Source organism: Enoplosus armatus, chromosome 3 (genome assembly GCF_043641665.1).
Source record: "Enoplosus armatus isolate fEnoArm2 chromosome 3, fEnoArm2.hap1, whole genome shotgun sequence".
Taxonomy (NCBI): domain Eukaryota; kingdom Metazoa; phylum Chordata; class Actinopteri; order Centrarchiformes; family Enoplosidae; genus Enoplosus; species Enoplosus armatus.
This window is the reverse complement of record NC_092182.1, coordinates 8,051,934-8,079,481: the sequence shown is the minus strand read 5'-3', so window position 1 is coordinate 8,079,481 and position 27,548 is coordinate 8,051,934. Positions and strand designations below refer to the sequence as shown.

The window sequence follows — 27,548 nt, the reverse complement described above, 5'->3', positions numbered from 1 at the left end:
TACAACTGGCTGAGGTTCATTCAACAGCAATACTACCTTAATGTAAACGGAATATTCGTACTAAAATGTATTTCAGGCATTACTGTCTACAATACATTTTAACAGTAACCCTAACCGATTCCCCCAATGAATTATTCATTGGTGCAAAAAGAACATTAATATTTGATGGGGGTGAAGGGTTAAACACTGACTGAAAATCCTTCATGAGCAACACTCAGGAGGACTGCCTGATCTATAAGGTACATGAACGATTGGCAATTATTTTGCACCACTGTACCATTAGTCTTCATTGAGAAGTGAGCTGTAATGAGCATCAGGCTGCCCCGACTTGAAATGAGCAAAAACAATGTGTGAATGTATCTGAGTTGTCTGACATGTGATGTAAAAGCTCTTCTGTGTTCAACATTACCTTTAAAGACATAATAAATACGGACAAATGATAAAATCTCAAGCACTTTATTAGGTTTGAACAGTATCTTGTTTAGAAAGGCCATTTGGCATTATATAATTATATATAATTTTATCATATATATAATTATATATACATATATTCAAATGTTGAATAACAAAACACTAGAAACAAACATAGGCAAATTAAAAAACAGGATTTGCTTAAGACAATTCTACCAAATTAAAAATGGCCAAAACATTTCAAAATGGTCCCGATACAGTTCAATATACATCTTTTAAAAATAAAAAAAATAAAATAAAGAAGCGGGAAGAAGGAAATAAAATAAGCAAGGCAGTAGACAGGAATGAAATATAAATAACCTTACATTATGTACAAAAGGGAGTGGGCTGTGACCCCCAGGGAAAAAATGGTCCAAGGACAAAGTGAAAGAGGGAAAGGAAGCGATAAGGGGACAGCAGTGAGTGGAGTTGGATAGGAGACATAAAGGACATATAAAAAGGTGGAGAGAAGAAGAGCAGAGTTGGACTCTAGTCTTCCTCCAATCTGATGCTCCAGAAATGGAGACTTATTTTAATCCTGTGGGGCGTTCAAAACGCTCCACTGGGCCAAAGCTCCATGAATAAAGGGATGTGAAACAGGGACAACTGGTTCCTCTTAGTGATAATGCAATAAAAGACACAATTGTATTTGTTGTGGGAAAAATTTAGGAATTTCTGTTGAACATTCGGGTATCCATAATTGATTACTTGTCATGGATCCCACATTGAAGTGATATGGAATGAAATGAAGCCGTTAAATCAAGATGGAATTGAATTAAAAAGTGACCTCAATGTTAGTTTGATCTGCACAATCAAGGACTCTACGTATGTGCGGGCTAGAGGGAATGTGAAAGGAAGGATGACTGACCCAGTCCTGGTTTTGGCCCCATCACTTCGTCATACAAAGAGGTTTGTCATCGGTCTGCAGGTGACGTTTGAGGGAAAACATGCGAGTTGGAAAAGGATAGCCTTTAGGATGACAACAGTTCCACCATATATTGTATGTAAAGTTATGAAAATTCCGTTTTTTTGGGGGGGGGAAATACCAGTGAGGCACTTTTACATTTACTGTAATAGCAAAATAGTGGGTCTCATGGGTTGGCACAGTGTCATGTTTCGCTGTCAAATTTGCAGTGAGACAAAAGATCGCATGATCCAAACACACACAATAAACCCATGTCATTTAAGCACAGACAGAATAGGCAAACAAAAAGCATCCCCTCCTCAATTAAAGACCCAATAAGTGACAAAGTAAAATGAAGAACATAATGGCACCTAACTAATAGTGCGGGCACTTGTGATGCTTTGGAACAAAAGAAGACCTGAAATGACAATGACGATGCACAAACAATGCCAACAATTTCAGTGACTGGTCAATTTAAAATATCTGCTACTTTAAGTCCCTGCAGGGGCCTTACAGGAGGCTTCGAGACCTGAAAGAGCTTATCAAGGGTTCAAATATTAGTTCCCGTACTCCAATATCAAGGCCATATCATCATTCTGACCTTACCTCTCATTTGGTTCTGTGTTTTTAAGGACTTAGCTTTTGGTGCAAATAGTGCATGAGTGTTCAAACAATCAACATTGACACAATCACCCTTCCTGAAAATTCAGCATGTACTTTTAATGATGTCTACTATCAATAAATTAAATTTGATTGTGCTCCTTCTTTTAATGAAAGTAATTACATATGGAGTGTTAGTGTAATGCATTAGAGTGATGTAAATTATGTACAAGTATGGGGCTGTTTTCAGTTAAAATCTAAATTTTAAAAAAGAATTTCTAATAGCATGACATTAAAATCTGTTAAAATCCGGGTGAGGCTTGGTATCTGGTGGGCGTTAAAATCATCTGAACATAAGTCAGCTGTGGAGGTGAACTCCAGCTGAATTTGATCAATTTGTAAATTTAAACAATCCTGGCATCACTCATTTCCTGAGCTGACAGAGTTGAGATCAGGACTGACCTGAAGTCCTGCAGTTAACTGACATTACTCATATTTCATTACAATCATAAAGGGCGTGGCCTCAATTGTGACCTCATCTAAAAAAAGAAAAAAAACACACTTTAGTTCAAGTCTGAGTGTCCTCACAGCACAGCCATTAAAAAAAATCCTAGCAAACATGGCACACCTCCAATATTAAAGTAACATCGTATCCGTCTTTGAGGAATATGTTAGCAACAGCATTCGAATAAAAAGAAACATTCTTCGACATCAATCAGTGTTCACCGTGGTGGGAAATAAAAGGGGATCATTCTTTAAAATAGTGACAGTACAGCGTAGTGATGTGAGCCTGCTATAAAAAAAAGAAAGAAGAAATGACAGTTAATATTAATTCAGGCCGACTCAAAGGAAACCCATAAAGAAAAGAAATGCTCAATACAATCTACAAGAAATACTGACATGTGTCTGTAAACAAGAAAAGAAATATGCTGGGTATATAACAATTGTGGATATCTATGATGCAATAATGGTGTTACTTGTGATTACGTCGAATGTGATTTGGCTTGTCAGCATGATCAACATTGCTGCTGATACTGTAACAGACCTTAAAAATAAAATAGAAATCAATTTAGAGATTTTACATCAAAGCTTGACCAATTCTCCTTTTCCTGAAATGTTAGTCTATATTTATTTTCTACATTCCCAATTTCCTTTCAAAGTCCAGGAATGTGTTGGCTACAGAAGCTTCGACAGTAAATTAGTGTTCTTGTACTGAATGTCTAAACATGGCAGGTAGAGTGTCTCAGACTCCAGAGCTGCATAACCAAGTGAGTGAAGGACTTTTGGCACTCGGCAGATGATGTGAAAACACACTGCGTCTTCTCTGCCAGCCTAACTGCTCCAGTTCAAACAAACACACACACACACACACACTCACTCACACACACACTCACACACACACTCACACACACACACACTCACACACACACACACACACACACACACACACACACACAGATGCTCAAAAAAATAAATGGCTCCTAGTATTTAGTGTGTATGTTTGTGTGTGTGTGTGTGTGTGTGTGTGTGTGTGTGTCAACCTGAGTCTATGAGCTACATCACAGAGATTCTGATCTCTAATCGTGAGTGACCTTTGAACCCCTGAAACTTAAATGGGAGAAATTGTAAGTGGCTCGATAGATGCAACTAAGTCTGTCTGAAGAAAAATGGCTCTGCTTGCGTGTGTGTGTGTATGTGTACTGTTTGCATGTCTAGGAGTGAAAAACTGGTTTTGTATATAAATGTTCAGGGTTCTGCTACCACACATGCTGCTACAGTGTGACTCTAGCAAAGCCAAAAATGTTTTAAGTCTCTGACCCTAAAGAGTAAAAAACAAAACAAAACAAAAAAACCCTCCAAATATCATTACCATGACTCCGGATTGTTTTTTACATGATCCTCCAAAGCATTAGATTTATATTCATATATATATATATATATATATATATATATACCAATAACATACATTACAGGTGCCACCCGAAAATGCAGCCAAACTCAAAACTGTGTCTGAAACCAAAGTAATAAGATGCAACACAGTAAGTATATATATACATATGGGGGGGGGGGGGGGGGCAAAAAGGGGTGAAGGGCTGTATTAACAAGACCAATATTACAAAATATTCAAGAAGGCATCTCAGTTATTTTCTCTGTCCGACTGCTCTGCCCTGTCCTCCGGGCCGAGGCCTCTGTTCCCTTTTCCTCTGGGCAGTTCATCCCATCCACAGATCATGTTGTGATGAGTCTTTTTTTTTATCCATCAGATGGGAATATGCAGCTTTCTGCATTGTAATGTATGTGTGTGTGTGTGTGTGTGTGCATATGCTTATATGAAGTGTATGTGGACATCCATCCATGGCACGTCCCTACTTGAAGTTGGCGTAGTCAGAAAAGGCATCAATATACTCCTGGACCACTTTGTAGCAGAACTCGTACTGCTCCTGAGGAGGGGACAGGAGAAACAGTTGGAACTACTAACACTATAACTTCCTGTAATCTGTGACATTTCAATCACTGAAATAAGTGATGCCTTGTATAAGAGATTACGGTACAAACAGCAGCACACTCACACAACTGTAGTTTGAGCATTGTGCATTATTGAGCATTATGAAATGAGAGTATGCAAGAATAACAACATTTTGAGAAACACACTCACTTTCTTGCCAAGTTAGATGGAAAGACCGAGACCACTCTCATGTCTACACAATAAACGAGGTAGTTGGAGCAAGCAGCTAGTTAGCTTAGCTTAGCATAAAGACTGGAAACAAGGGGAAATGGCTAGCCTGACTGTTAGGTAACAAAATCTGCCCGTCAGTACCTCTAAAGCTCACTAATTAACACATTATATCTCGTTTGGGGGGGTTACATATTGGACAATTACTTGACTGGGACCAGTAACCTCTGCTTGTTGCCTGGCTAGCTGTTTCCAGTCTTTATGCTAAGCTAAGCTAACCAGCTTCTGGCTCCAGTTACACAGACATGAGAGTGGTATCAATCTTCTCATCTAACTTGGCAAGAAAGTGAGTGTGTTTCTCAAAATGTTGTTATTCTTGCAAACATACTCTTAGGTGGTACTAAATCAAGCTTTTAGTTTCTTAATTCAATCTGTTGCTTATTGAGGGGAAAAAAGGCATCATGTACATTTTTGGAAAAGGGATTAACTAGTTGCTTAATGGGCCCCACGACAAAGGAATAATTAAAAGTAATTTCCTATTAAAAAGTTTCAAAGGGCCCCTCACCAGTGTCTGCACCATGTGGGGTCTCTGCAGTCTGAGGCTCTTGACCGTCTGGAAGACATCCAGGATGCCCTCTGCCTTCACCCTCTCCAGGACTGTACTCAATGCACAGAAAGTCCCCGTCCGGCCAGCACCAGCACTGTACACACACACACACACACACACACACACACACACACACACACACACACACACACACACACACACACACACACACACACACACACACACACACACACACACACACACACACACACACGGGTAAGAATGTACACCTCAATATACACACTGCAGTAAGCAGAAATAACACACACACAGCTTTGTTGGGAGTGCACATGTTAAGAGGAGGAGCATAGCAACATTTCTGGGAGCAGTAATTATCTTAATGTCAAGAGTTTTGTTTCCCATTTTTTCATACAGGTTCAAACAGCCACATACTGAGTGAAGGTGGTTGTGTGTGTGTGTGTGTGTGTGTCTTACCTGCAGTGCACAGTGATGGGGTGGTTGCCAGACTGCTGCTGTTGTTTCTGCACTGCAGCGATTATGTTGATCATGCCTTTACCGTCAGTGGGGATGCCCACCTCTGGCCAGCCATGGAAATGGAACTGACGCACCGCTCGAGCCTTGTTCTCCTGGACAGATGGAGGAGGGAAAAAAGAAGACATTAGGACATGTTTTATAGGTAGTACTGCACTGACTGTTGTTGGTATATAATCAGTATTAGCTAATCTGGGCTATTATTGATTGATAACATTTTTGTCATTTGTCCAGTGTGTTTCTATTTGTTTCATTGAGTCCTTTCTCACCCTGTTGTTGGTGACCAGGAGGTCACGCACCGTGTAGCTCTCGCTCTCCTCCTCCCTTTTAATCTCAATGGAGATGTCCCCATAGACCACCACTCCATCACTGGGCCAATACTGAGCACACTTTTCCTGCAGGACCCGAAGTGGAGATGGTCAGTGTTCCATGCTTAAAGACATGCTACAATTCTGAAAATGTCATCTTAATCTCTAGATAACGATTTTTCATTTCTCCAGATGTCCAAACAGTAGTAAAACTCATTGGAATTACATTAATCATTAACAACATGAGCAAAGAAGGGAACCGACACCTAATCCACCATGTTTGCTGGAAATGACTGGATTCTAATCTTCCAGTTCTGGACATTAAAGATGATTTACTGTTCAGCTTCAGCTTTCCAGTAGAATCAAACCACCTGGACAACTCGGCCGCTAACAATTTACATCACAGTTTATAATAGATCTGACATAAAGATATGTTGGACACCCACTAAAGATCAACCATGTTATACAAGACTGGCGGCATCAAGATAGCACTGAGTATATTATCTAATATCAATATTCTATTTTAGCCAGTTATTGACCTGATATCTAATACTAGCGTTTGTATCTGCACACAGACACACACCTGCCCTCTCTCCTCCAGCTCAGTGAGCATGACTATGGAGCAGCTTCTCCACTCCCAGATCATCCTCCAGAAGTCCTCTATGGTGTGCTGCAGGGGGCCCTGGCTCGCCATGTACGAGTCCTTCTGACGGTAGCCCTGTGACCAGGTGGGGGAGATGGCAGGAAGTGAGGTCCAGAGGGAAAGGAGGGATGAATGGAGTGAGAAAGGGAGACGTAAAACACCTGATCGATTGCTTGCACTAATGAAATGAAGTGATCCACTCTTATCCAGGTGCTGTTACACTCACATCAATGAAAGAGGCATTGACGTAGTCGGTGTTTTCCTCTCCTCGTTTGACTGGAATGATCACTCTGTTGAACTCATCTGTTAGAAGCAAGGAGAAACATTAACCTTGATTGGAGGAAAGCTTCAAGAGTTGACACAGGGACAATACATCTGCAATGTGTGCATTATGGCATTCATCACAATAATACTGCATAAACCCACAGCTCACACCTATAACGGCATCACTCACATGGAATGATCTGTAGGACCCTGTTCTTCTTCATGTTGGCCGGCAGGTTGCCTGTTCTCATCTTGTCATTCTGAATCTTGATGGATGTCAGCTTCTAGAAATGATGAGATCACAACTTAAGGACTTGAGGACACTTGTGGTTAAAATATGTCAGATAAACTTCTGACAACCATTTTCATCTGGAATGACACCGTTTAGATGCAGAGGTATGATAACTGAGGGCTCAAAGAGAATAACTGTCTCTGAAAGAAAACAACACACAAAACAGACCTTGAATTCAGCCTCTAAGCCTCCGCAGCCAGCTCCAGGTGAGGGGGAGTAGAGTTTGGCCATGTGGGACTCCAGAGAGGTCACCTCCAGCTCCGTGTCTCCGTATAGGTAGTGCTCTAACAACGCCTGGAAGATGAACACATACTGCATCTGGGGGACAGAGAGAAGAAGGGGAGGTCAAAACATCATAGCATTGAAAACACTGCATCATGGGAGAGACTGAATTCAGGTGAATAGTAAATTGTGATGGTATTTGGAGTGGAGTGTGTCAACACTGGACTTACATCGGTCTGGACCATCTGACAGCGCTGGGCTCTGATCCTGGTGACGAAGCCAAACACGTCCACCTTCCTCTCTGCGATCATCATGTCCAACATGGCATCGATCACAATGAAGGTACCCGTCCTCCCCACGCCCGCACTGACAGACAGAAATATGTCGTGAGTTGTGTGTGCCATGCAGACGAAGACACACAACAAAAAAAAGGCAAAAGTAAGAGTGTACTCCTACCCACCTACAGTGGACCACGATGGGCCCGGCATACTGGGGGTTGCAATTCTTGACTTTCTTGAGGAACTTGAGCATGCCAATAGGGGTGAAGGGCACCCCGAAGTCTGGCCAGCTGGTGAAGTGGAACTGGGTGACAAGCCTCTGAGGCTTCTTCCCAGACACATCTCCCACCTGAGACACAAACAAACCTAGGTCTTCATTCATGTCAGTGAACTTAAATAACAGCACATCCAAAGTTTCCAGTCTATTTATAACAAACTTTGTGTCCGCGGTGTGTGGCCTGATACTTTTGAAAAGATCTATGTAGATACACACTACACCAGCTTTTTCCCGTGTAGTTAGTCACACCAACACTTCCAGAGAAAATGGGAGCATAAACACAGAATAAAACAATTGTATCCCGGTAGCCACACCAGTGGCATATTACCTGCTGGATGCAGAACTTGCGGATGGTGTAGTCCACCAGAACCATTGTGTCTTCTACAGACACGCGGATGTTCCCGTATGTCCAACAGCCCTGGTCCGGCCAGTACTGGGCACACTTGCACTGAAACAGACAGCGATTCAACATCAGGGTACGCTCACAAGGCTGTGTACACTAGGGAGTAACAGCCTGAATTTGTGTCAGTTTTGGGGGAAAAGGGGCGAGAATATGAATTAACTATGTTGCGTCTATGACAGAATTAGTGCAGTGAAAAACCAAAGAGAGATTAAGGTAAAGTCACGTTTTGAAGACTGGTCATGCTTGGCCTGGCCCTCACATAGATTCACACAGTGCACTGTTTAACTAACTTAACAGATAAAAATTTAACTTTTCAAATAAAGGCACGTTAAACATAAAACCAAAAGGTTGAGGGTGATTTTGTTACCATGTGCTTTTAAACAGGGTTATCCAATCTTTTACAGCTCAACTGTGTGTATATTCTATATAACATGCATACATGCATAGTTGTATGGTCTTATAAAACAAAGTATAAAAAACACACACATCATCACCCCTCCTACCTCTTTTCTCTCCTTCAGATTGGTAACCATGACAATGGTGGCTGTGTTCTGCTCCCAGATCATCCGCCAGTAGTCATTTACCGTTTCCTCCTTTGGCCCTGAGAGGCCGAGACACATACAGAAGCTCAGAGGACAAGTGATAAGCTAATAATCAGGTAGTTTTTTTGTTAAATTAACTTCAGCACCATTCTTCTGCTGCCAACGCACACATAAACCTTACCTTGAGCAGCAATAAACTTATTCTTCTCTTGGTAACCCTGCAAAACAAGGAGTCAAGAAGAGACGTTAGGATGACACAAAACAAGAGTCCCTCATATTTAGAGCAGAATGGTTTCTTTTGTGGGAAAGAATGCTGCACTTGTACAAACATTTATAAAGGAGGCGTTGATAAAGTCAGAGTCGGGAACTCCCTCCAGAGATGAGAGATGCACCCTGGAGTGATCATCTGAGGGAGAGAGCAGGAGACACAGAGAGACAAAGCACATGAAGAGGAGGAGGAGCCCAATGAGAGAGAGAACTGAATTACACATGATAAATTTCTCCAGAGCACTGAAGTATAACTCAGTAAATCACTTTGTAAACTGTCTTTGATTGTCAGCTGTCTGACATTTACTACGACTGTACTGATAAATGTTTCTAAAAGCTTGAAATAGCAGATAAGGACTCAGCTACTCTGAGTGCTGCTTTGTTAATGTCAGTCAGTGTCACAGTGTAACGGTCCTGTTGTTGCTCACATGGCAGGATGTTGACATATCTGTTCTTTTCTTTATTCTCCTCCTTGGAAGCAGCGTCGCATGATGCCTGGATGGGGCAGACTGGCAGCGCCTAAACACACAGAAAATAACACATTTAGACAACAGGCAGGAGGAGCAGACAGATGGGTATCTGTTTAAAACCTCACTGTGTGACCCTGCATCATTTCCTGTCAGCTTCATCCTTTTTTCTGCGGTGTGTCTAATACAATCCACCCCAAATGTATTTTGTGTGAATGTGCAAGCTGGATCTTTCAACTTTATCCACTACTTAGCTTAGCTTAGCTTATTATTTTAACTGTTAATCAATTACTTTTTTCTATCTATTTCAACTGTTTCCATGACTTTTAGCTATCTATCCACCCTTGTTCACTTTGAGCTAACTACTTCAACTGTTAATCCTTTACTTTTTTCTATCTATTTCAATTGTTTACTTTGAGATAACTATTTCAAATGATTATCCTCTTAAACTTTTTTAACCATTTATCCATTACTTTTGACTTTCGACTTCTCTGCTACCTTGCTAACACGTGACTTTCCAGGTTGGTGGGCGGTATGTACTGTGCTGTCAGCCTAATGTAGCTGGTAGCTTACTGATTATTATAACAATAAATGTACGTAAGATCGTAACATCAGCAACACACCAATTTGTGATCCTTTTTGGATGGTTACTTTCCTCGTAAACACAAATACATGGAAATATGTTTTTAATCAAACCATGATTTCTATTTTTTCAAATTAATTGAGCTTCTCCACAATCTTTCCATGTACTCCCTGGAAACTGAAACACCCCTGGTTGGGAATCACTTGTTAAGGCTACAGGGATATGGGTTAAAGGTGGCTATCAGGCTCAGTGTGGTATCAGAGGGCGTGTGCTTGAATGTGCCATACATTAAACTCCTCCCTGAAGAGCTTGTTGTCATCAGCCATGCGACGGTTCATTTCTTCCTCGAGCTTGTCGACGGGAAGGGGCGGGTACTTCCTATTTGTGCTGGGCGAACGGGCCAATAGCGGGACAGTCTGGAGTTCTGCGCCGCCGCAGGAAGGGAGGAGGCGGGAGTGAGGACAGGAGGGAAGGAACGGGAGGGGTGAGACAGGTGGAGATAAAGACATAGTAGAAGGGGGTAAGAAAATGAGAGTTGGACTGTCTTACATCAAGTAACACTGACTTCATCATATGGTGTCTTCTCTAAAGATGCCCACCAGAGGGCGCTGTGAGTCAACACTGTGACACATGAGGGAGCTGACTGCAGCCCTGCTGGTTAGGTAATCACAGTGAACAAAAGCCTTTTGCCAACAGTCAACCAATGAAATGTTATCGTTAGGGAAGCAAGATCAATCAAGTCTTATCAGCGACAACTCAGAGTAACAAGTTTGGTCAAGACAGCTGATACGAACCAAAACAAATAAATGATAGCTCAGTTAGTAGGCAGTCACATCTGCTGACACACATGAAGAGCACACACACACACACACACACACACACACACACACACACTCATGTCTGTGTGGGTGTTATACCTGTATCATCCGATCTGCCATTGGTCATTCTGAAGGAGTTTGAATGGCTTCCTGCCTGCTTGTACTTTTTAAACCTGTCAATCAACAAAGATCAAAGTGCATATTAATACACAGAGACGCACACACTGTCTCTCTTACATGCGCACACACACACACACACAAACAAACACACAAATAAACACACATTGCTTTAGTCTCACAGCTGAATGCCAATCAGCCATTGCCATGGTAACAGGAGCACCTTAGGCCTTCACCACAGGTTTTATAGCTAGTGTGTAACATCGACTGCACTTCACCAACCTGAGCATGTAGAGGATGATGATGATGAAGATGATGACCAGCAGGGAGGACAGGGCCACCATGACCGCTATGATTGGCATGTCATCTGACTGGTTGTTGTCTACACCAGAGAGAAAGAAAAAGGAGAATAAATGGTTTGTACCATGCATTTGATTAAAAAAGATAAACAAATAAAAATAGGTGTTTTGACTGGAGGTGAGTCAGTGTTTTGGTTTGACACAGATGCCAAATTCCAGTTCCATTACCAAATTATTCTCATATTACACCATACAAAAGCTTGGGGTGTTATATGCAAATTGCTTACTAGTAAAGAGATGTGGATTTACATGTTATATATCTACTGTTTGTTTAATCCGTGCAAAAACCAAAGTCATCAAAGTTAGTCACTGTGCGCAGACAAGAAATAGTCCTGCATATACCCACCCATAAAACCACAACAGAACAAGATAGAACTTGTCATTGGTGAACTGAAGAGGTGGTGTTTTGCGGATTTTGTTACCTTCGGACAGAGCCAGGCTAGCTGTGTCCCCCTGTTTTCAGTCTTTAAGCTAAGCTAAACTAAGCGGCTGCAGCCTTATATTCAACATGCAGATATGAGAGTGGTATATGCATTCAACTTATTCTGTCAATCAACTAATCAATTAATCTGCTTGTCGTTTCAGCTACAATTGAATGAACACTGTTATAGATGTACAGTGGCTGTTTAAAGTCCCCCAAAACGCTATTTTCATTTACATTGAGACAAGACCGATTTCCAGCTTATTAACATGTTCAAATGTGGGTAGAAAAATAAGCCCCGGTCGTAAAGTGACCTCTGCCTCTTTCAACACCAGCCTGCATCTTCCTTCACATAATGGTTGTCCATGTTAATATTTCATGGGCCTTCTGGAGAAAAAAACAAAAAAAACAAAACAAGACAGAAATGGAGATGCGGAGAGAGAGCAACAGGCTGTCCTTTAGAGTGAGCGGATAAATCACAGTTTAACTGAGAGGGTCGACCCTCGGCTCCTATAGCTGGTTACTACCCGAGATGACAGAAGACACAGAAATATACGGAAACAGAGCGTTTGCTGTGAATTCTTTATGAATTATTTACAGTAGAAATATTACACGCTTTCTACATGTCATAAACCAGAAAGCATGTGGGCCGACTGTGATGCTACTGTCTGGTGAAAAATAGGCACATAGGCTCAACGTTACAAATTAGATATTACATGGACCGAGTTATCTATTGTCTGTGATGACTCCTGTATTACAATAGCTGATCAATTTGTTTCCACCACGCGCATGAGTTACTGGTTGAAGGCAATCCTTTAGTCTTCCTGGTGAGCTTTTACTGCCGCAGCTAACACAAAAGACATGCGATTTGCCTGAACAACAACAGGAGTTTGGTGTACAAAAAACTGGCTGCCATTTGTGTGCTGACGACTGGTCTGTAAGACACATTAGGCCACAACAAAAGGAGAGATTTTTCTAGAAAACTGCACGGTGGTGGTGGTGGTGACAATGCAACGACAAAATCAGCTGTTCCATGGACCGACTCAAAATTCAAGAAAGCTCTCAACATTTATGGACAAAATATGCGGCAAAGAATGCATCATTTGACTTCATGCTCCATATGCTTTTTCTGGGGGGAAGCAGTTTGGAACGCAGCCCAGTTGCATTTTCACACACACACAATTCCCAGGACTTTTCAGTGTTCTCCCTCAGACAATGTGTACATTGAACAGAGCAGGAGCACAACAGGCCGCGGGTATCATGTGGAACTGACACAGCCTTTACGGATCTAATGCTATCTAGAACTGCTCACAGCTCTCCACACAAGCTCCACAGACGGCCAGCGGGAGACAATGGAGCAATTACATAACACCTACGGACCCAAAGTGATTACGTTATTTAATAGACATACCATACAGCAGTGCAGGCACATCTGTTGTATTCATGTTTACCAGGAGTATCTGAACTTCTACAGCTTCCCCTTAAGTCCTCAAACAGACGTTTTCTCAACTGTTTTTCTACCAAAATCTTGTGTCTTGTTTTAGCTACTGCAGCATGATTCAGAACATACCTGCTGTTATTATACTCTATAATAAAAACCATCTTCCCAAATCAATCGGTGACATTTGATAGTGATTTGTGTACTTCTCTATAACCATGTAATATGAATAAGTAATGTGAAAGAAAATGGTGGGGGGAGTCATGTTTCACTTACAAGGATATTACTAGGATGGTCAGTATACAGACACAATGCTGCAAAGCAGTTTTTTCTTCAGGTTGAAAGTGCTGAAGTCATTTTTAACGCTAAACATAAGAGCATCAAAAGCTTCATAATATGGAGAAGATACATAGAAATCCTCCCTTGACACTGTTTGTTTTTACATTAAAATAGCAGCTTTTGGCAGCACCTCGGTCGTCTAGTTTGATAGAACTCTGATTCTTGTGGATGACTGGTCAAATGCAGGTATGTCACGTCAGGATATTTCCAGCTCTGCTACAATGGAGTTTAAAAGCAGAAAAATGTTCAACTATCTAAAATATTAAAGGTCGCCTCTTGACCAGAAAGCTCGCTTGCTCGCTTTTTCTAGCTGTTGCTACTGCTTTGGCGGCCCGCATGACTAACACACAGCTAGATGGAACAACACAAAAAACCAACCCTGAGTCTCTTATGTGGTTCGACAGCAAGCCATCGATCTATCCTTGATGTCCACGTACTCCAGGGCCTATTCTAATGACACTTTGTTTTCTTGTCATATCCAAATGTTCTAATTTGGGCCAATTTAGGCCCTGTTCACACATAACATTAAAATGGGTTTTGGATGATCAAGTTGCGGCTTTAAATAAAAGACCTGAATGCACCTAAAATGTGTTGAGGAATCGTCAGGACCTCAAACAAAATTCAGGAGGAACACATTAGCACCCATTAAAGGATCGCCCAGTCATCTTTATAGTGTGCGCAAAACAGGAAAAAAAAACACGCTGACACAACTGTATACAGTTGATCTGCCAGGGACAAACAACTTGGATGAGGTTTAAAGCAAAGTACTCAACAGCCGCTGCAGAACAGTCAGATAAAATCAAATGTAAGCTACAAAGACAAAACCCATCATAACACAATCCACAGATATCTGGGTACAACCCACACTTCTCTGAATGACTCTGAACAACTGCAGAGAATGTAAGAATGGTAACTTCTTACATTCAGAGTGATAGTAATACCCACACAATCGTAAGTGGGTGTTTCCATTCAAGATAAAGTGAGCCACAGCCCCTCTAATCACAACTCAACAACTTATTCCTTCATGGTCTATTTAGACTACTGTTTGTGGGGTACCTGGCATCTGTGTCTTCTGTGATTTGTTCCTGTGTGACTGCAGAAAGGTGCTGCATAATTACAATAAGTTTAGACACAATTCCCTGGTCTTTAACTTCGGGGATGGTGTTTCAGGGTGGACATTCCCTCCAAAAGTAGTTTTATTCAGACACACAGAGCCATGAAAATGCACCAACACTCACCTTGTGGGCTGGTGTCTGAAGTGAACTCCATCCCAGGTTCTGTGGTGGTCTCTGTCTCCACAGTGAATATCTCCTCATCAATATAAGTGTCTGGAGTTGGGGTGTCTGGAGCGAAGGCTGTGGTCTCGTTGTTTTCCCCCGCTGGGGTGGGAGGAGGGGGGGGCTCGGTGCTTGGTGGTGCCTGAGGGGCATCAGTTGGAGAGGGAGGTGGGGGCTCAGGGACTGGTAACAGCCGCCCGGTGGCATTGGGACCCGCCAGTTGTACATCCTCCTCACCAGCTGGGCTTGTGGTGGCTGTTGTTGTTGTTGTTATTGTCGTCACAGGGATGACTGCAGGGGCGAGCGTTGTGGGTGGGCCTGTGGGGGCTTGTGTGCGTGCGACTGTAAAGTCGAGGGCAGGTGCGGCAGGGGGGTCTGTGGGTTTGGCAGTGATATTTGGAGGACCTGGGAAAAAAAAAGACAGCAAATTATTGTGCAAATTCTCACTGTGAGCCTTTTAACATAAGATGGTGCAAAAATAAAGGAACTTGATTTTTTTTGGTTCGTACTTGTGATGGGGACATGATCCTGGGCTGACGCCCCAAGGGCTAGACCGAGCAGCAGGAGCAGGGGACACACACCCATTCTGCCCTGCATGGAGGACAACCAACAAAAGGGACAAGAGGGTATTAGCGAAAAACAACCTAAAATCTCATAGAAATCAATAATAAATGTTACTGAACCCAAACATTTTTTTCATTAAGATCAAGAGATTCAGGATTTATGCGTTGTATAATCCACAATATATCTTTTTTAAATCTTCTATCCTAATCCCACATGCTCATTTTTTGCAATTTAAATGAAAATGAAATACTTGCATAATGTTAGACTGTGTGTGTTAAATGTGGTTTACCTGAAGAAGCGAAGTTGGCATCAATCACTCATTCGCACAGCGTGGTCCTACAAAGCAAACAGAGGACATTGAGCATGACTCAGAAGAACTCATTAATTTTTTGCGCTTAAACAGTCTAGAAAATATATCATTTATTTACTAAAACTTGATCCTTGCCAAATGCTTTTGCAAGATGTAGGACAGACAGTATTATTCTGACACACACAAACAGAAATATGGTCTATTCAGTTGTGAAGATAACATGCTGATTTTGAGTAGTTTCCCTAAAATTTTACATTACAACATGGCAATAATTCAATATTATCATTTGGCGACTTACAGTGGAATCACACCATGTTGATATGCTCATAATATATTTTCATTTCACAAACATTTCATTGTTCACATGCATGATTCCAAGAAAAAAAAATGTTTTTAGTAACGAACAAAAAATGATTGTTACACTGAATTCAACCACATCCCCAAGCTCTTCACCGGTTTCTGTCAAGTTTCACCTTAAAAAATGTGTTTTGCCAAAGGAACATTCGATACATTCATCACCCGCAGCATGACCAAAACTGAATTAGTGTCACATTTAAATTCCTGCAGCGACTGTGAATCAGCACGTAGGACGTTCTTCACTCACTGATATGGGGATGAGCGGATGGAGAGCAGAGGATAGACGCACTTGGAGAAAGCATGACGGAGGCTGGGTGGTCGGCCTGGCTGACTGTCAGTCTTGAGTATAATCCCAGAGGCCAACAAGGCTGTCGTCTCCCTGACTGAGCTGTGATAATCCCTGGACCTAATCCCATGGTTCTGACCCTGGAATAATCCAGCCTGTCTGCCTCTGCTTACAGAGATACTTCAGCACTGACTGCACCGAGCCAAACACTGCAGCGCTACCGCACACAAACTGATGCTTCACATCAGGGATTACCGCATCAGTGGGCAGAGCATAAATTGGGCGCTAAAAGCTCTAATAGTGCCAGTTGCCAATCTTCTGGTGTTTTGAATTGAGCTCATTCATCACTGTACTTACATTCTGGTTTTAGCACAGCGCTGTTTGGCTCCGACAGCAGCCTAAAATGGGACATGATGAGCCAGTTATGTTGTCAATGAGGACGCTATTAACCTACAAATCCAATTGTTGCTATCCCTCCCTCCATCCCTCTGCCACCCATCCATGCGTCCATTTAGCCAGCAAATGTCTGCTTCCCAAAAACAATTCGGAAAAACAGAAGATGGAAAAATTCAACAAAATATGTAGAAAGATTTTAGTACAATTATCAAAATCTTTTTGCTACAAAAGCCGTCTGGTTCACACTAACGGCATCTTGGCTAATTTCCTAAGAGAAATAAAAGCAGGATGTGTCTCTATGTTTCTACGTTTGGCTTTACCTTACAGCTGACTGATTGAATATGATTGTCTCTCCGGCAGCAACTAATGATTATTTTCATTATTGACTAAACTGCTGATTATTTTTAAGTGTTTAGTTTGTAAAATGTCAGTAAATTGTGAAAAATGTCCATCCCAGTTTTCCCAGAGCCCAAGGTGATGTTCTCAAATGTCTTGTTTTGTCCAACAGACATATATTCAGTTTACAATTGCAGATGACAGATGAAACCAGCAAATATTAAGTATTTTAAATCCATATAACATCAGATATTTAAATTCTGCCAGTGAGTGTAAAAAAGCGTCATGCACTATAGTTGCACTGTCTTCCTGTACAGTTTGTCCAGACTTCTGTTAAGTCATGTTGCCTCCTTCCTCCACTGTCTGCTCGTATAGACCTAAAACAAATCCCTTGCTAACCCAAAAAACCACATCACAACCCCGAACCCCTACCTCCACTATCCTCTCCTTCAGCACTCATTAAAAGGAGTGACTCAGCTATAATGAACAAGCTCAGTGATTGGTGCTATTTTGTGTGAGTTAGTGTCATACAGCATCTGTCTCAACGTGTGCAAGGTTAAATTTGACATGATGGACTAAGGTTACTAATGGGTATGCTCGCGTCAACAAGCTTGTCTTTTTTTTTTTTGCAACCTTTTCTTAATGAAGCATGACTCATTGTTTTCTGCGTGCCATCCAGGGAGGCTGGATGACGTGTCACTGTGTTGGTGTAAGTGATATAAGCCGGTCCTGTTGCTAACCTTCACTTCACAGATGCTGCAGGAGCCCGAGAGCTTTTTATCTAGAGACTGTGTAGACCCAAGAGTACAACTCCCTCGAGATGCATCTTAATGTGTTTTGGCCTCCTGAGAAGCAGCAGCCTTCCAGTGTGTGTGTGTGTGTGTGTGTGTGTGTGTGTGTGTGTGTGTGTAAATGCAAGCGATTCCTTTTTCAACAGACTTATGTGTTGGTAGAGGACATCATTAATTTAAGAGGTACTGGGCAAGTGCTTCTATTTGTGCCACTTTTAGGTTTTGTGCCGTCAGTGCTCTCTATTAAAAAGATACTGATGGGTTGGTGTTATTCACACTCAAATGACGATGAGGGTGCAGGAGACACTGCAAAGAAACTATTAGTTTCCAATGATTTGAGTGTGTAATCACATTATACAGGACATTACCATTTAAGTAAATCACTCTTGTTTAGTGTCCTGATCAAGCACTAATAATGTTCCTACGATGGTTAATAAACATTTTCTTGCTGAACAGTTCCCTATTGCAACACCTTTGTTGACAGACCAAAGATATGGCTCACTACCTACTTTTATTGATTTGATCTCACGATTCATTAACAGATTTAACCAATAAAGCCCTTTTCTTACGATCAAGCCTCCTACTCTATGAAGTGATACAGCCAAATGTAAAAAAAAAGGAGAGTAAATATCTTTCCAACAGTTTCATCACGCTATTCCCAGCAGAGGAAACATGTACATGCCCATCTATTAGTGAATGAATGTACTAAAAGGTAGTCATGCAACTCATGCTCTCCTGACTTTGGGCTTGTGTTGTGCAACCATGTGAATATTTTCCAGACAAAGCAGAGCACATAGAGCAAGTCCTTTACAGCAGCCAACCATTGGGATGAGCTGCCCTATGGCAGAGTGCAAAACTGCCACCACTTTCTTAAGACTATGACAAGCAACAAAAATCAATAGTTTGACTGGAGGGAATAAAAAACACAAACATGTGACAGGACATTTGCTTCCTTTTTGACGGAAATCAAAAGTGACTACGGTTGCTTTCTTTCCCACTCCTTATTTCCCCTTCTTCTTCTTCTTATCATTATCGGTGTTGTTATTATTATTATTATTATTATTATTATTATTATTATTAGTATTGTTATGATTATTATTATTATTATCATTATTATTATTATTATAAGCTTACTACTGCACAAGCTTGAATGACACTGGGATAACAACAGGACTTGGTGTCAAACCCTTAATACCTGTCTAGTAACCAAAATCTGACCCTAGCATTGAGAATCATCAAGAGTCAAGTATCGAGAGTTGAATGCTTGGGCAGATTCTTAGGCTTGTTTATTTATTCTCTCAGCAGATATTTCCTGATCGACATGGGGGACTTTTCTAACTTCAGACTGTATTTCATCTTGACAAATTATTCAATACTGATGCATTCAATAGATTGGCATATTTAACCCTAAATAACAACAGCAAACTTAAAAGGGCCATATTAGCTCATACGCAGAGTAGTAAACGAAATCCTATACCATCGCCTTAGAAAATATTAATTTCTGTTTGGCTGTTAAGTGTCCAGTAAAATCATACGTTCAATAATTCAACAATCATAACTCATATCACACATAGTTTCATTAAGAGTTAAATCGCAGGTCTAAATAAGGTATATTAAAACTGTATATAATCATACCAACCATAGCAACAATGCTAATCCTTCATGCTCACGATGGATTTAACTGAATACAAAATATGGACAACTGACTTAAATAAAATAATAATTACTTGGACAATTCAGAGACCGCATCCTCTTTTTCTTTGGTACGTGTAAATGGCTTAACACAACAGTTCACCTTGACTTGAGATATTGCATACTTCAGATCAGAAGAGTATGTCTTGTAACTTTTGTTGAACCTCTGTGGCAATTAGTAGCAGTTTTGGACTAATTGTAAACGCTAAAATGTAGTGTAAAATTAGCATCAGCTGGCAAACTGACTTAGTAACATAATTGTCACAGCAATATCTATGTAATGTTTGCCAACATTAGCCACAATGAGCTACTGGTCATACCAGACCAAGTCAGGCAGTAGCAGCAAAACATACGAATGTATTAAACTGAGCAAGGGTGTGTTTTATTTCTTGAGTTTATCCATTTCATTTGTAGAAAGAATGTGCAACTTCTTCTTTAAAAAGCTGCAGTCTCACATTAACTGTTGCTACAGTTGTTTATCAAGCTTTCGTGGTATTTTTGTTTCCTTAATTTGAACCTAAATTATCCGATTACATTTGAACAAATTTGACAATTAGGTAACATCTGCTTGTGATCAACAAATCCTGGAAATCTTGCTAAATGTTTCTTAGAAACTAAACAATAACATACATAACAAACAATAAAAGCAAAGGATGGATTCACTTGCAAAAAACAGAATCATGTTGGGATATACATAGGGTAAAAATATACAAATAGTTAATTATAGAATCTAAACATCTCGTATCTAGACATGAAAGACAACACATTTAAAAACTTCTTTAATTATAAAATCTTTCTCACATGTGCGTCACCACCATTGTGTAGAGCTTGATGCTTAATGTGCATGTAAGTGGTGAGCCCGACCAACTAATGAAGACAGTTGCCTCTCCGCCTGTGGCCAACTGCAGACCTCATAGAAGTGCAATCACACAGTTGTGAAAGGCCTGGGCTGTTCCCATGCCATTTCATTCACACAGTGAATGGAACACTTATAGGTAGAATATAAAGGAAGTCCAATTACATCTCCATGACAACCAAAGGCCAAGACGTAAGATCAATGCAAGGTAGTCATTTAATATGGAGAGTTCCCACTCAAGTCTGTGGATTTCACTGATGCGTTTGTATTTACCTGAGACCTTTGTTTTAGGTGAAGTAATAAGTATCTTTTCCGACTGCACGTACATGAATTAATGAATAGCTCGAGATAAAGACAGGCAAAAGTATTTTCTTCCCCCTAGAGAGCCCTTTTGTAAAATCTGACACAAGAATCTTTAATAGTTGCGGCTATTTCCTCAGTTTATTATGTGTTGTTTGATCCAGATTTCACAGAATCCCAATGACAAATGTAGCCCAAACCACACAACTCCTAAAACTGCAGGAATCCTCTATGTTTAGTATTATTCTTAAAATCAACAACTCTTATTAAATCATTCACAGAGGGTACCCCCCAAGGCAAGTGAGTGGGTAGAAAACCCAGCAGACACTACCCCTACAGGCGTCGCTGTTATGACACCAGCAGTGGTGGTCAAGGAGACTTTGCCATTCATGCAGAGAAATATTTCCCTCTGGCTTTCTACAAGGCATCCTGCTTCTCTAGCCGCTGCAGCGCTAGATAATGCTTGTCTGTCTGTCTCCATTCATGGCATATTAATACTGTTTCTATGTCTTTAGAGGGAAGGGGGCAGTCCGGGGCAACAGGAATACTGTGAATGCTTCTCTTCACGGGAGGCTAAAGTAGGCCTAACCCAGGGCTGCTAGGACTCTTACTCTGAAACAGACCACAGATTATATGTCCCCAGTGCCACATACAACAGCCACAATCCTCTGGACTTCCCTTTCTGAGGGATACTACTCCCTGCTGGTGTGGTTTGTGTTCCTGTTGGCTTCATTCATGAGCTGGTGAGTTGATGAAAAGACGAAGAGAAGCATGGGATTACTATTCTGGCAAATCATACAGGCAAGAGTGACCGCTGTGTCTGTTATTAAGCCCGTAATGATTATTTGGTTCCATCAGGCTGGAGGGATCAAGAAAACTCACTTGTTTCAATGAGCGAAAGTGGTGAGTCAGTGGAGCTCTGCTCTGTGTCTGCGTCGTTGTGGGGTTTCTCACAGAGCATGCCAGGGGCCTCTCAAGCTTTCCCACATTGGACACAGAGAGGATGTGGAGGCGCAAAGCATGGCCTCCCCACAGAAGCCACTGTGACCTTGAAGCGTGGTGTGGGGCCAAACGGCCAGCTCAAGGGCCACAATGAAACCCGATTCACAATCACTTCTGCCATCTGAAACTTAAATACCAAAACGGATTTCTACATCCAGCATGCAGCTGAGGCTGGGCATCGAACCTCAATACTTTGTTGGCACTGACCAAAACGTGTCTGTCACACACAAGAGCATCTAAACCTTTCAAGCCCTGAAAGTTGGCATCAAATGTCTGGTCAGATTCCCAGTCTTGTCTAATTCCTTCTTTGATCAAATTGAAACTGATTTAAATTATAATTGTGACCATTTTAGACGTATAGAGCTGCTGGTGTTTAGCCCACATTTAACATTTAAGAGGTAAACAATAAAACTTTTGTTGTTTTTAGAAAAGCAAAAAGGATAAAAAAAAGTTGTTTTGGTATAAGTACCAACGCTCAGGTATCATATTGGCACTAATATCCAGTGGTGGAAGAAGTATTCTGATCCTTTACTCAAGTAATAGTAACAATACTACACATACAACACTCTGTATTACTTAAGTAACATTTTCAAAACTACTTGTAAGAGAGATATTATGAACAAAATGTAATTCCAATAGTATAAAAAGCAAAAGTGTTGAAAAACGAACAATGGCCCCTGTGAGTGTTTCCTACTATATGTAATATTACTGAAAGATTATTACTGATTTATTAATGTGTAAGTAGCATTTTGCTGTTGTAGTTGGTCGTGGTGCATCTACTTTCTATCTGTCTTACATACTGCTGGGTAGTTCAATTTATGACAAAGGCTCATATTATATAAGCTCTTCAGAGTAACCACAACCTAAGACCTTACATATAATGTAGTGGAATAAAAAAGGTAAATATTTTTCCTTCTGAGATGTAGTAGAGTAGAAGTATAAAGTGGCATCAAATGGAAATACTTATGTAAATCACAAGTATCTCATACTTGTACTTAAAGTCATTGTGTTTAAATTCCAACACTGGTAATATCTAAACTTTTCAAATGATAAAAGCCCTACATGCAGGTGGCGCTGCCCAACTTCTCTCTCCCGCACGTTCTAGCTTTGCTTTGGTCATTTGTGTTCTGTAATAATGGGAACTCAAAGTGAAGGTTCCCATATCTGAAGTGACCATCCTGCTGCCCTCGTTCCCTCCTCTTCCTCTGAAAGATAAGAAGCCCATCCAAAATGAAGAGTGAATCATCTGAGACTTAACTTCACAGCAGTGTCACGATGACAGTGCTTCTCCAAAATCCCTTTTCTTCCACGTCCATCTTTACATGGTGCGTTCAAAGACTACTCAGGCTTGCTAACATATTCTTTGGACATTTTTCACAGCAGGGCAAGAAAGGTCTTGCCGGCTCGAAGGCCGATGCCAAGGGCAAATATAAATATTTATAACTACGGCTCTCAACTGGTTTTGAATCCGACCTAAATTTGACCTCGGCTGTGAAGGCATTGTTTAAAAAGGCACATCAAAGTTTTTCTCTGGAAGGTAAAACTGACTAAAAGACAATAACACAGTGTGATTGAATGTGTGATTTTGCACTTACAAAGTGAAAAAATATGGATTTTAAGCCCCCAAAACAGTGAGTGGTGGCCACATTAACACAAATATCTCTGTTGCCAAGACGTACTGTATAACAATCAAAGAATTTATGTTGCTCTAGTTAAGGTAAAGAGGAGCCGCCAAGTGTAATCCTTTATGTGTAGGAGTGTTCATACACTGCTTCAGCCAAACTCACCTCCCCTTCATCCACAACTCCAACATTTAGTGCCATTATCCCACCTTTTAGTAACAGAAAAACAGTACCCCCGCTAAATAAACTTTAATGAAGGAAGTAGCAACCTGATTTTGACTGACCTGCATCACACATTAGCTTACAAGATCCCAAGAAACGTCTCACACATTCAAAAAACGCCTTAAATATAAAATCCCACCTAGTCTTTGAAGTCCACTGAAAAGAAACAAACTGTTATCCATATCCATCACAGTTGTGGTGAACTGGGAACATCAATCAGCCCACATCAGGAGGATGTAAAACAAAGATTTACTCAATAATTTGAAAGGATTACATAATTACTACTCCGCATCCACAGAGGGACAGAACAAAGCTGGAATGACTTGGGATGAAATCTTCCCAGTCAGGCAAGATCTCTGATTTATGAATTGTTAGTCATCACAGGTTCATTTCCTGTATTGCGAAATAAATGTCATTAAGGCTGAATGACATATCACGCGTAACTGAAATCAGGCTCCATAGTGCTTCATAATCCTCTAAATGTAGCTGTAGTTATTCTGTTAGAGGCAGAATTACAGTGCTCTTCCGCAGTGAAATATGTAAGCCCACAGGTGGAAACAAAAATATACCTTGTGCCCCACCCAAAGAGCCAACTCATAATATTGTGTCAGCACCCTGAAATTGTGAAATTTCATTACGGAGGTAATGTCAAAAGATCCACCCATCGAAACTTCACGTAAAGTTCTCACAAGGTGATTTCAAGCTATACTTTATTCTTATTTTTAGAAACTAGGCCAATCAAGAAAAGTGTGGTGCGAGGATCACTCAAGCTCCACCGCTGAAACCCTTTCAGGATCCCAAGACAGAAATAACTCCTTCTTCTTTAAATAGGTTGGATGAGATATGGACAGAGTGAGCCAGATGATAACAGCTCTGCCTTTTTTTTTTTTCTTACACAGCCTGACTTTCATGAGATGGGGATGCTTGACACACCAGAGATGGTTCACCAGGACGTGTCCAGGCCTGACAGACAGAGGTCAAGGTAGGCCTGCTGGTGCACTGAGAGAGGAGACACATTATTTGTGGGAGGTGAAGCTTGACTCTTGCACTCAGATGGTCCTAACATGACATGAGGACTCTCTGTGAAGTGGAAAGCGTGCTGTGGAAAGGCACAGACACTGAGGTATGGTGGATATGTGCTGCAGCTCAGTGAATTGCTCCAGACGTGATGAGTCAAGCTCCAGGCAGACACAGCAAAGGCTTTTCAGATACGACAAGCCAGGCTCTGCCATGCCTCCTCTGTCTTGATGATGCTTCCCTCTGCTTTGACTTTTTGTGTTCAAACTCTTTTTTTCCCCCTGGTGCTATGTTCTAATCACCACCATTTCTCATGACAAACAAGCCATTACAAGAATAATCCATGTCCTAATGAGCTGAGAAATCATATCTCGCAGGCCAAGTGAGTAAAGTAAAGCATATAAAAAAAACCTTCAACACCCACAAGATTGAAATGGTATGCTCGGTTACACCCAACATTCAGAAAGAGGGGGAGAATATTAATCATGACAAACAAAAAAACTTTGGGAGAGGTTGTAAAGGGGAATGCACACTCCAGAAACTCCATGTCAGAGAGCAGAAGAAGAAACACAAAGCAGCTGCTGTGATTTGACAGACCATACATGTTAATGTTAGGGCGACCTAATTCCTGTTGTGGGTCGCATGAAGAACCCCCCCCTCCCGCTCCTCCAACCACCCACCCACCCTCTCTGAACGTGTAATAACAAAGCGTTGATCAATAAAGTGTACTTTCCAGTGAGACAGGACAGACCCGGACCCCCTCTTTGTTCCACTGCCAGCGCAACAGCATCCGTGTTGGCACAACAAGCCGAGCTACGACCTCTGACTTCCAAAACGTTGTCGCACTCATCTTTAAGCCCCCTTCTTCTTGAGAGCCCCCTTCGCCAAAAAAAAATCCCTCCCTGCCTCCGAGCTACTTCTGAAAATGTTCAAGCGTTACAAAGAGGTTTCCAACTATTAAACGCAACCCTACTCCCTGCATAAGCTTGGTTTAACTCCGCTGTGATACAGGTATCATGCAATGCGCCCTGTGAGCCTGAATGTGGGGGGACAAAGTGCTTGTTTGTGGGTGACACCGTGTTACAGCGAGAGGAAACATGCTGCTACAGCGACATTGTAACAAGTGTGATTCGGGCTTTGCGCAACAAAAACAAGAAAACTCACCACAACTCCTGTAGCGCCCACAGGAAACCCGAGGGGTCGGAAAATAAATCAAAGCCAGGTAGAAATGTATCCTCTTTCTCTTCCACGTTTTTCAACCCGGGTCCCTGTCTCCACACCCCAGGAACCGAGAGTGTGAGCGGGGTGGGGGGACCTGGGTGATAGCGAGAGGAGAGAAGCACGATCTGGGACACAGAGCCAACACTTCGCGGTCAGTTTATCTGCTAAATCCAGGCAAGGACGGCACCCCCGAGGAAATATTCAATTCGCCCTAACGAATCGTCCCCTCAGAGTGTACTTTCTTGGCCTTCCTGGGTGTTAAATCCCACCGTTTATCCGCTGTATCCGGGCGCGTCGGCCGACTATTCTAGTCCGCCATGTTGTGTGTCTGTCTACATAGGAAGAATGGGAAGCGAACAGCAAATTCCCAGGCCAGGCCCCGTCTCCTCTCCACTCTGTTTCTCCATAGCCCGCAGCGACACCTGCCGGCCGAGGAGGAGCTTACACGCTCCAGACAGTGCCACACAGTCACTGCAGGGCCTGGAGCAGTGCTTCCACTGAGGGCCAGAGACCTCCAAGGGGTCCACGAAGGGCCCCTGACTCAGTTTCAGTTTCCCTTTCTGATTATCGGCCCACTAAAAAAGAACCTCGCAGACGAGGAGCTTGTTTTTTTTGTCTTGTTTGTTTCTTTCAACATAACATCAACCTGCCCAGGAACTGCAGACGAAAATGACCCTTTTGGCACATTGACATCTTGTATTGTTGTAAATGAATGTGTGTTCTCCGTCCTAGATAAATTAATAAAGTAGGGTATATAGGTATAAAGGTATGTGACATTACATTTTTTGAAACAGAACACATGAAGACCTGAACTCAAGAAAAAAGCTTGAATCATAAGAAAAATAAATAAATAAAATAAATAAATAAAGAATAACAGCATCAGGAGTGTCAAATAATTAAATTGAAGTGTAAAAAGAAATATAAAGCTTTATACTTTTGCTTTTTTAAACCAACTGATGGGAGGTTAAAGGAAAAATGTTTATACTTTATAGTTCTTTTTACTCATTTTAATTATGTGACTAACAATATTATTTATGGATGTATTCAGTTATATTGATTTGTCTGTTAACAATTTACTACATTTTGTCAGTTTTGGGGCTCTACACCATACAGGAAAGGCATTAAAGGTCAATATAACTAACTCAGTGTGTTAAGTAGGATGATGATTTTAATATGTTTACGTGTTACTACCATGTCAGAAATTATATTGTTATAAAAGTCATCAAATATTAAATCATGCCTCACCTGGAAAAGTAATAAGTAGGCATGGCTATTTTAGAGCTCCAACAGTGAATTCATCAATAAATTAATTCACTGAAAATTAATTGCCAACAATTTTGATAATCTTCTATGTTTTAAATAATTTTTAAGCAAACATGTCAAAATTTAAGTGATTGCAACTAACTCAAATAGTTGTTGGTTTTCTTTTATTACAGTGAAGTGACTACTCGGTTTGGCGTTGCTGGTCGGAAAAAACAAGCAATTTGAATTTGGTTTGGGGAAAATTCTGACAAAAATGTCAATAATCATTAGT

General features: G+C 41.2%; 1 protein-coding gene across 1 annotated transcript; it reads right to left on the bottom strand.

Moving 5' to 3' along the window:
• Positions 1–4,313: 4,313 nt before the first annotated feature.
• On the bottom strand, positions 4,314–26,316 carry ptpra (protein tyrosine phosphatase receptor type A). Its single transcript, XM_070901951.1, has 22 exons — positions 25,958–26,316; positions 15,896–15,942; positions 15,552–15,633; positions 15,004–15,447; positions 11,491–11,590; positions 11,191–11,264; positions 10,561–10,697; positions 9,652–9,742; positions 9,286–9,362; positions 9,138–9,174; positions 8,918–9,015; positions 8,340–8,459; positions 7,917–8,083; positions 7,687–7,822; positions 7,403–7,552; positions 7,133–7,226; positions 6,905–6,981; positions 6,619–6,753; positions 5,997–6,122; positions 5,671–5,822; positions 5,194–5,329; positions 4,314–4,395 (listed from the first exon to the last, which is right to left on the bottom strand). The coding sequence occupies exons 2-22, from the start codon at positions 15,914–15,916 to the stop codon at positions 4,321–4,323; spliced, it is 2,529 nt and encodes an 842-aa protein (XP_070758052.1). The 5' UTR covers positions 15,917–15,942; positions 25,958–26,316; the 3' UTR covers positions 4,314–4,320.
• Between the last annotated feature and the right edge of the window lie 1,232 nt (positions 26,317–27,548).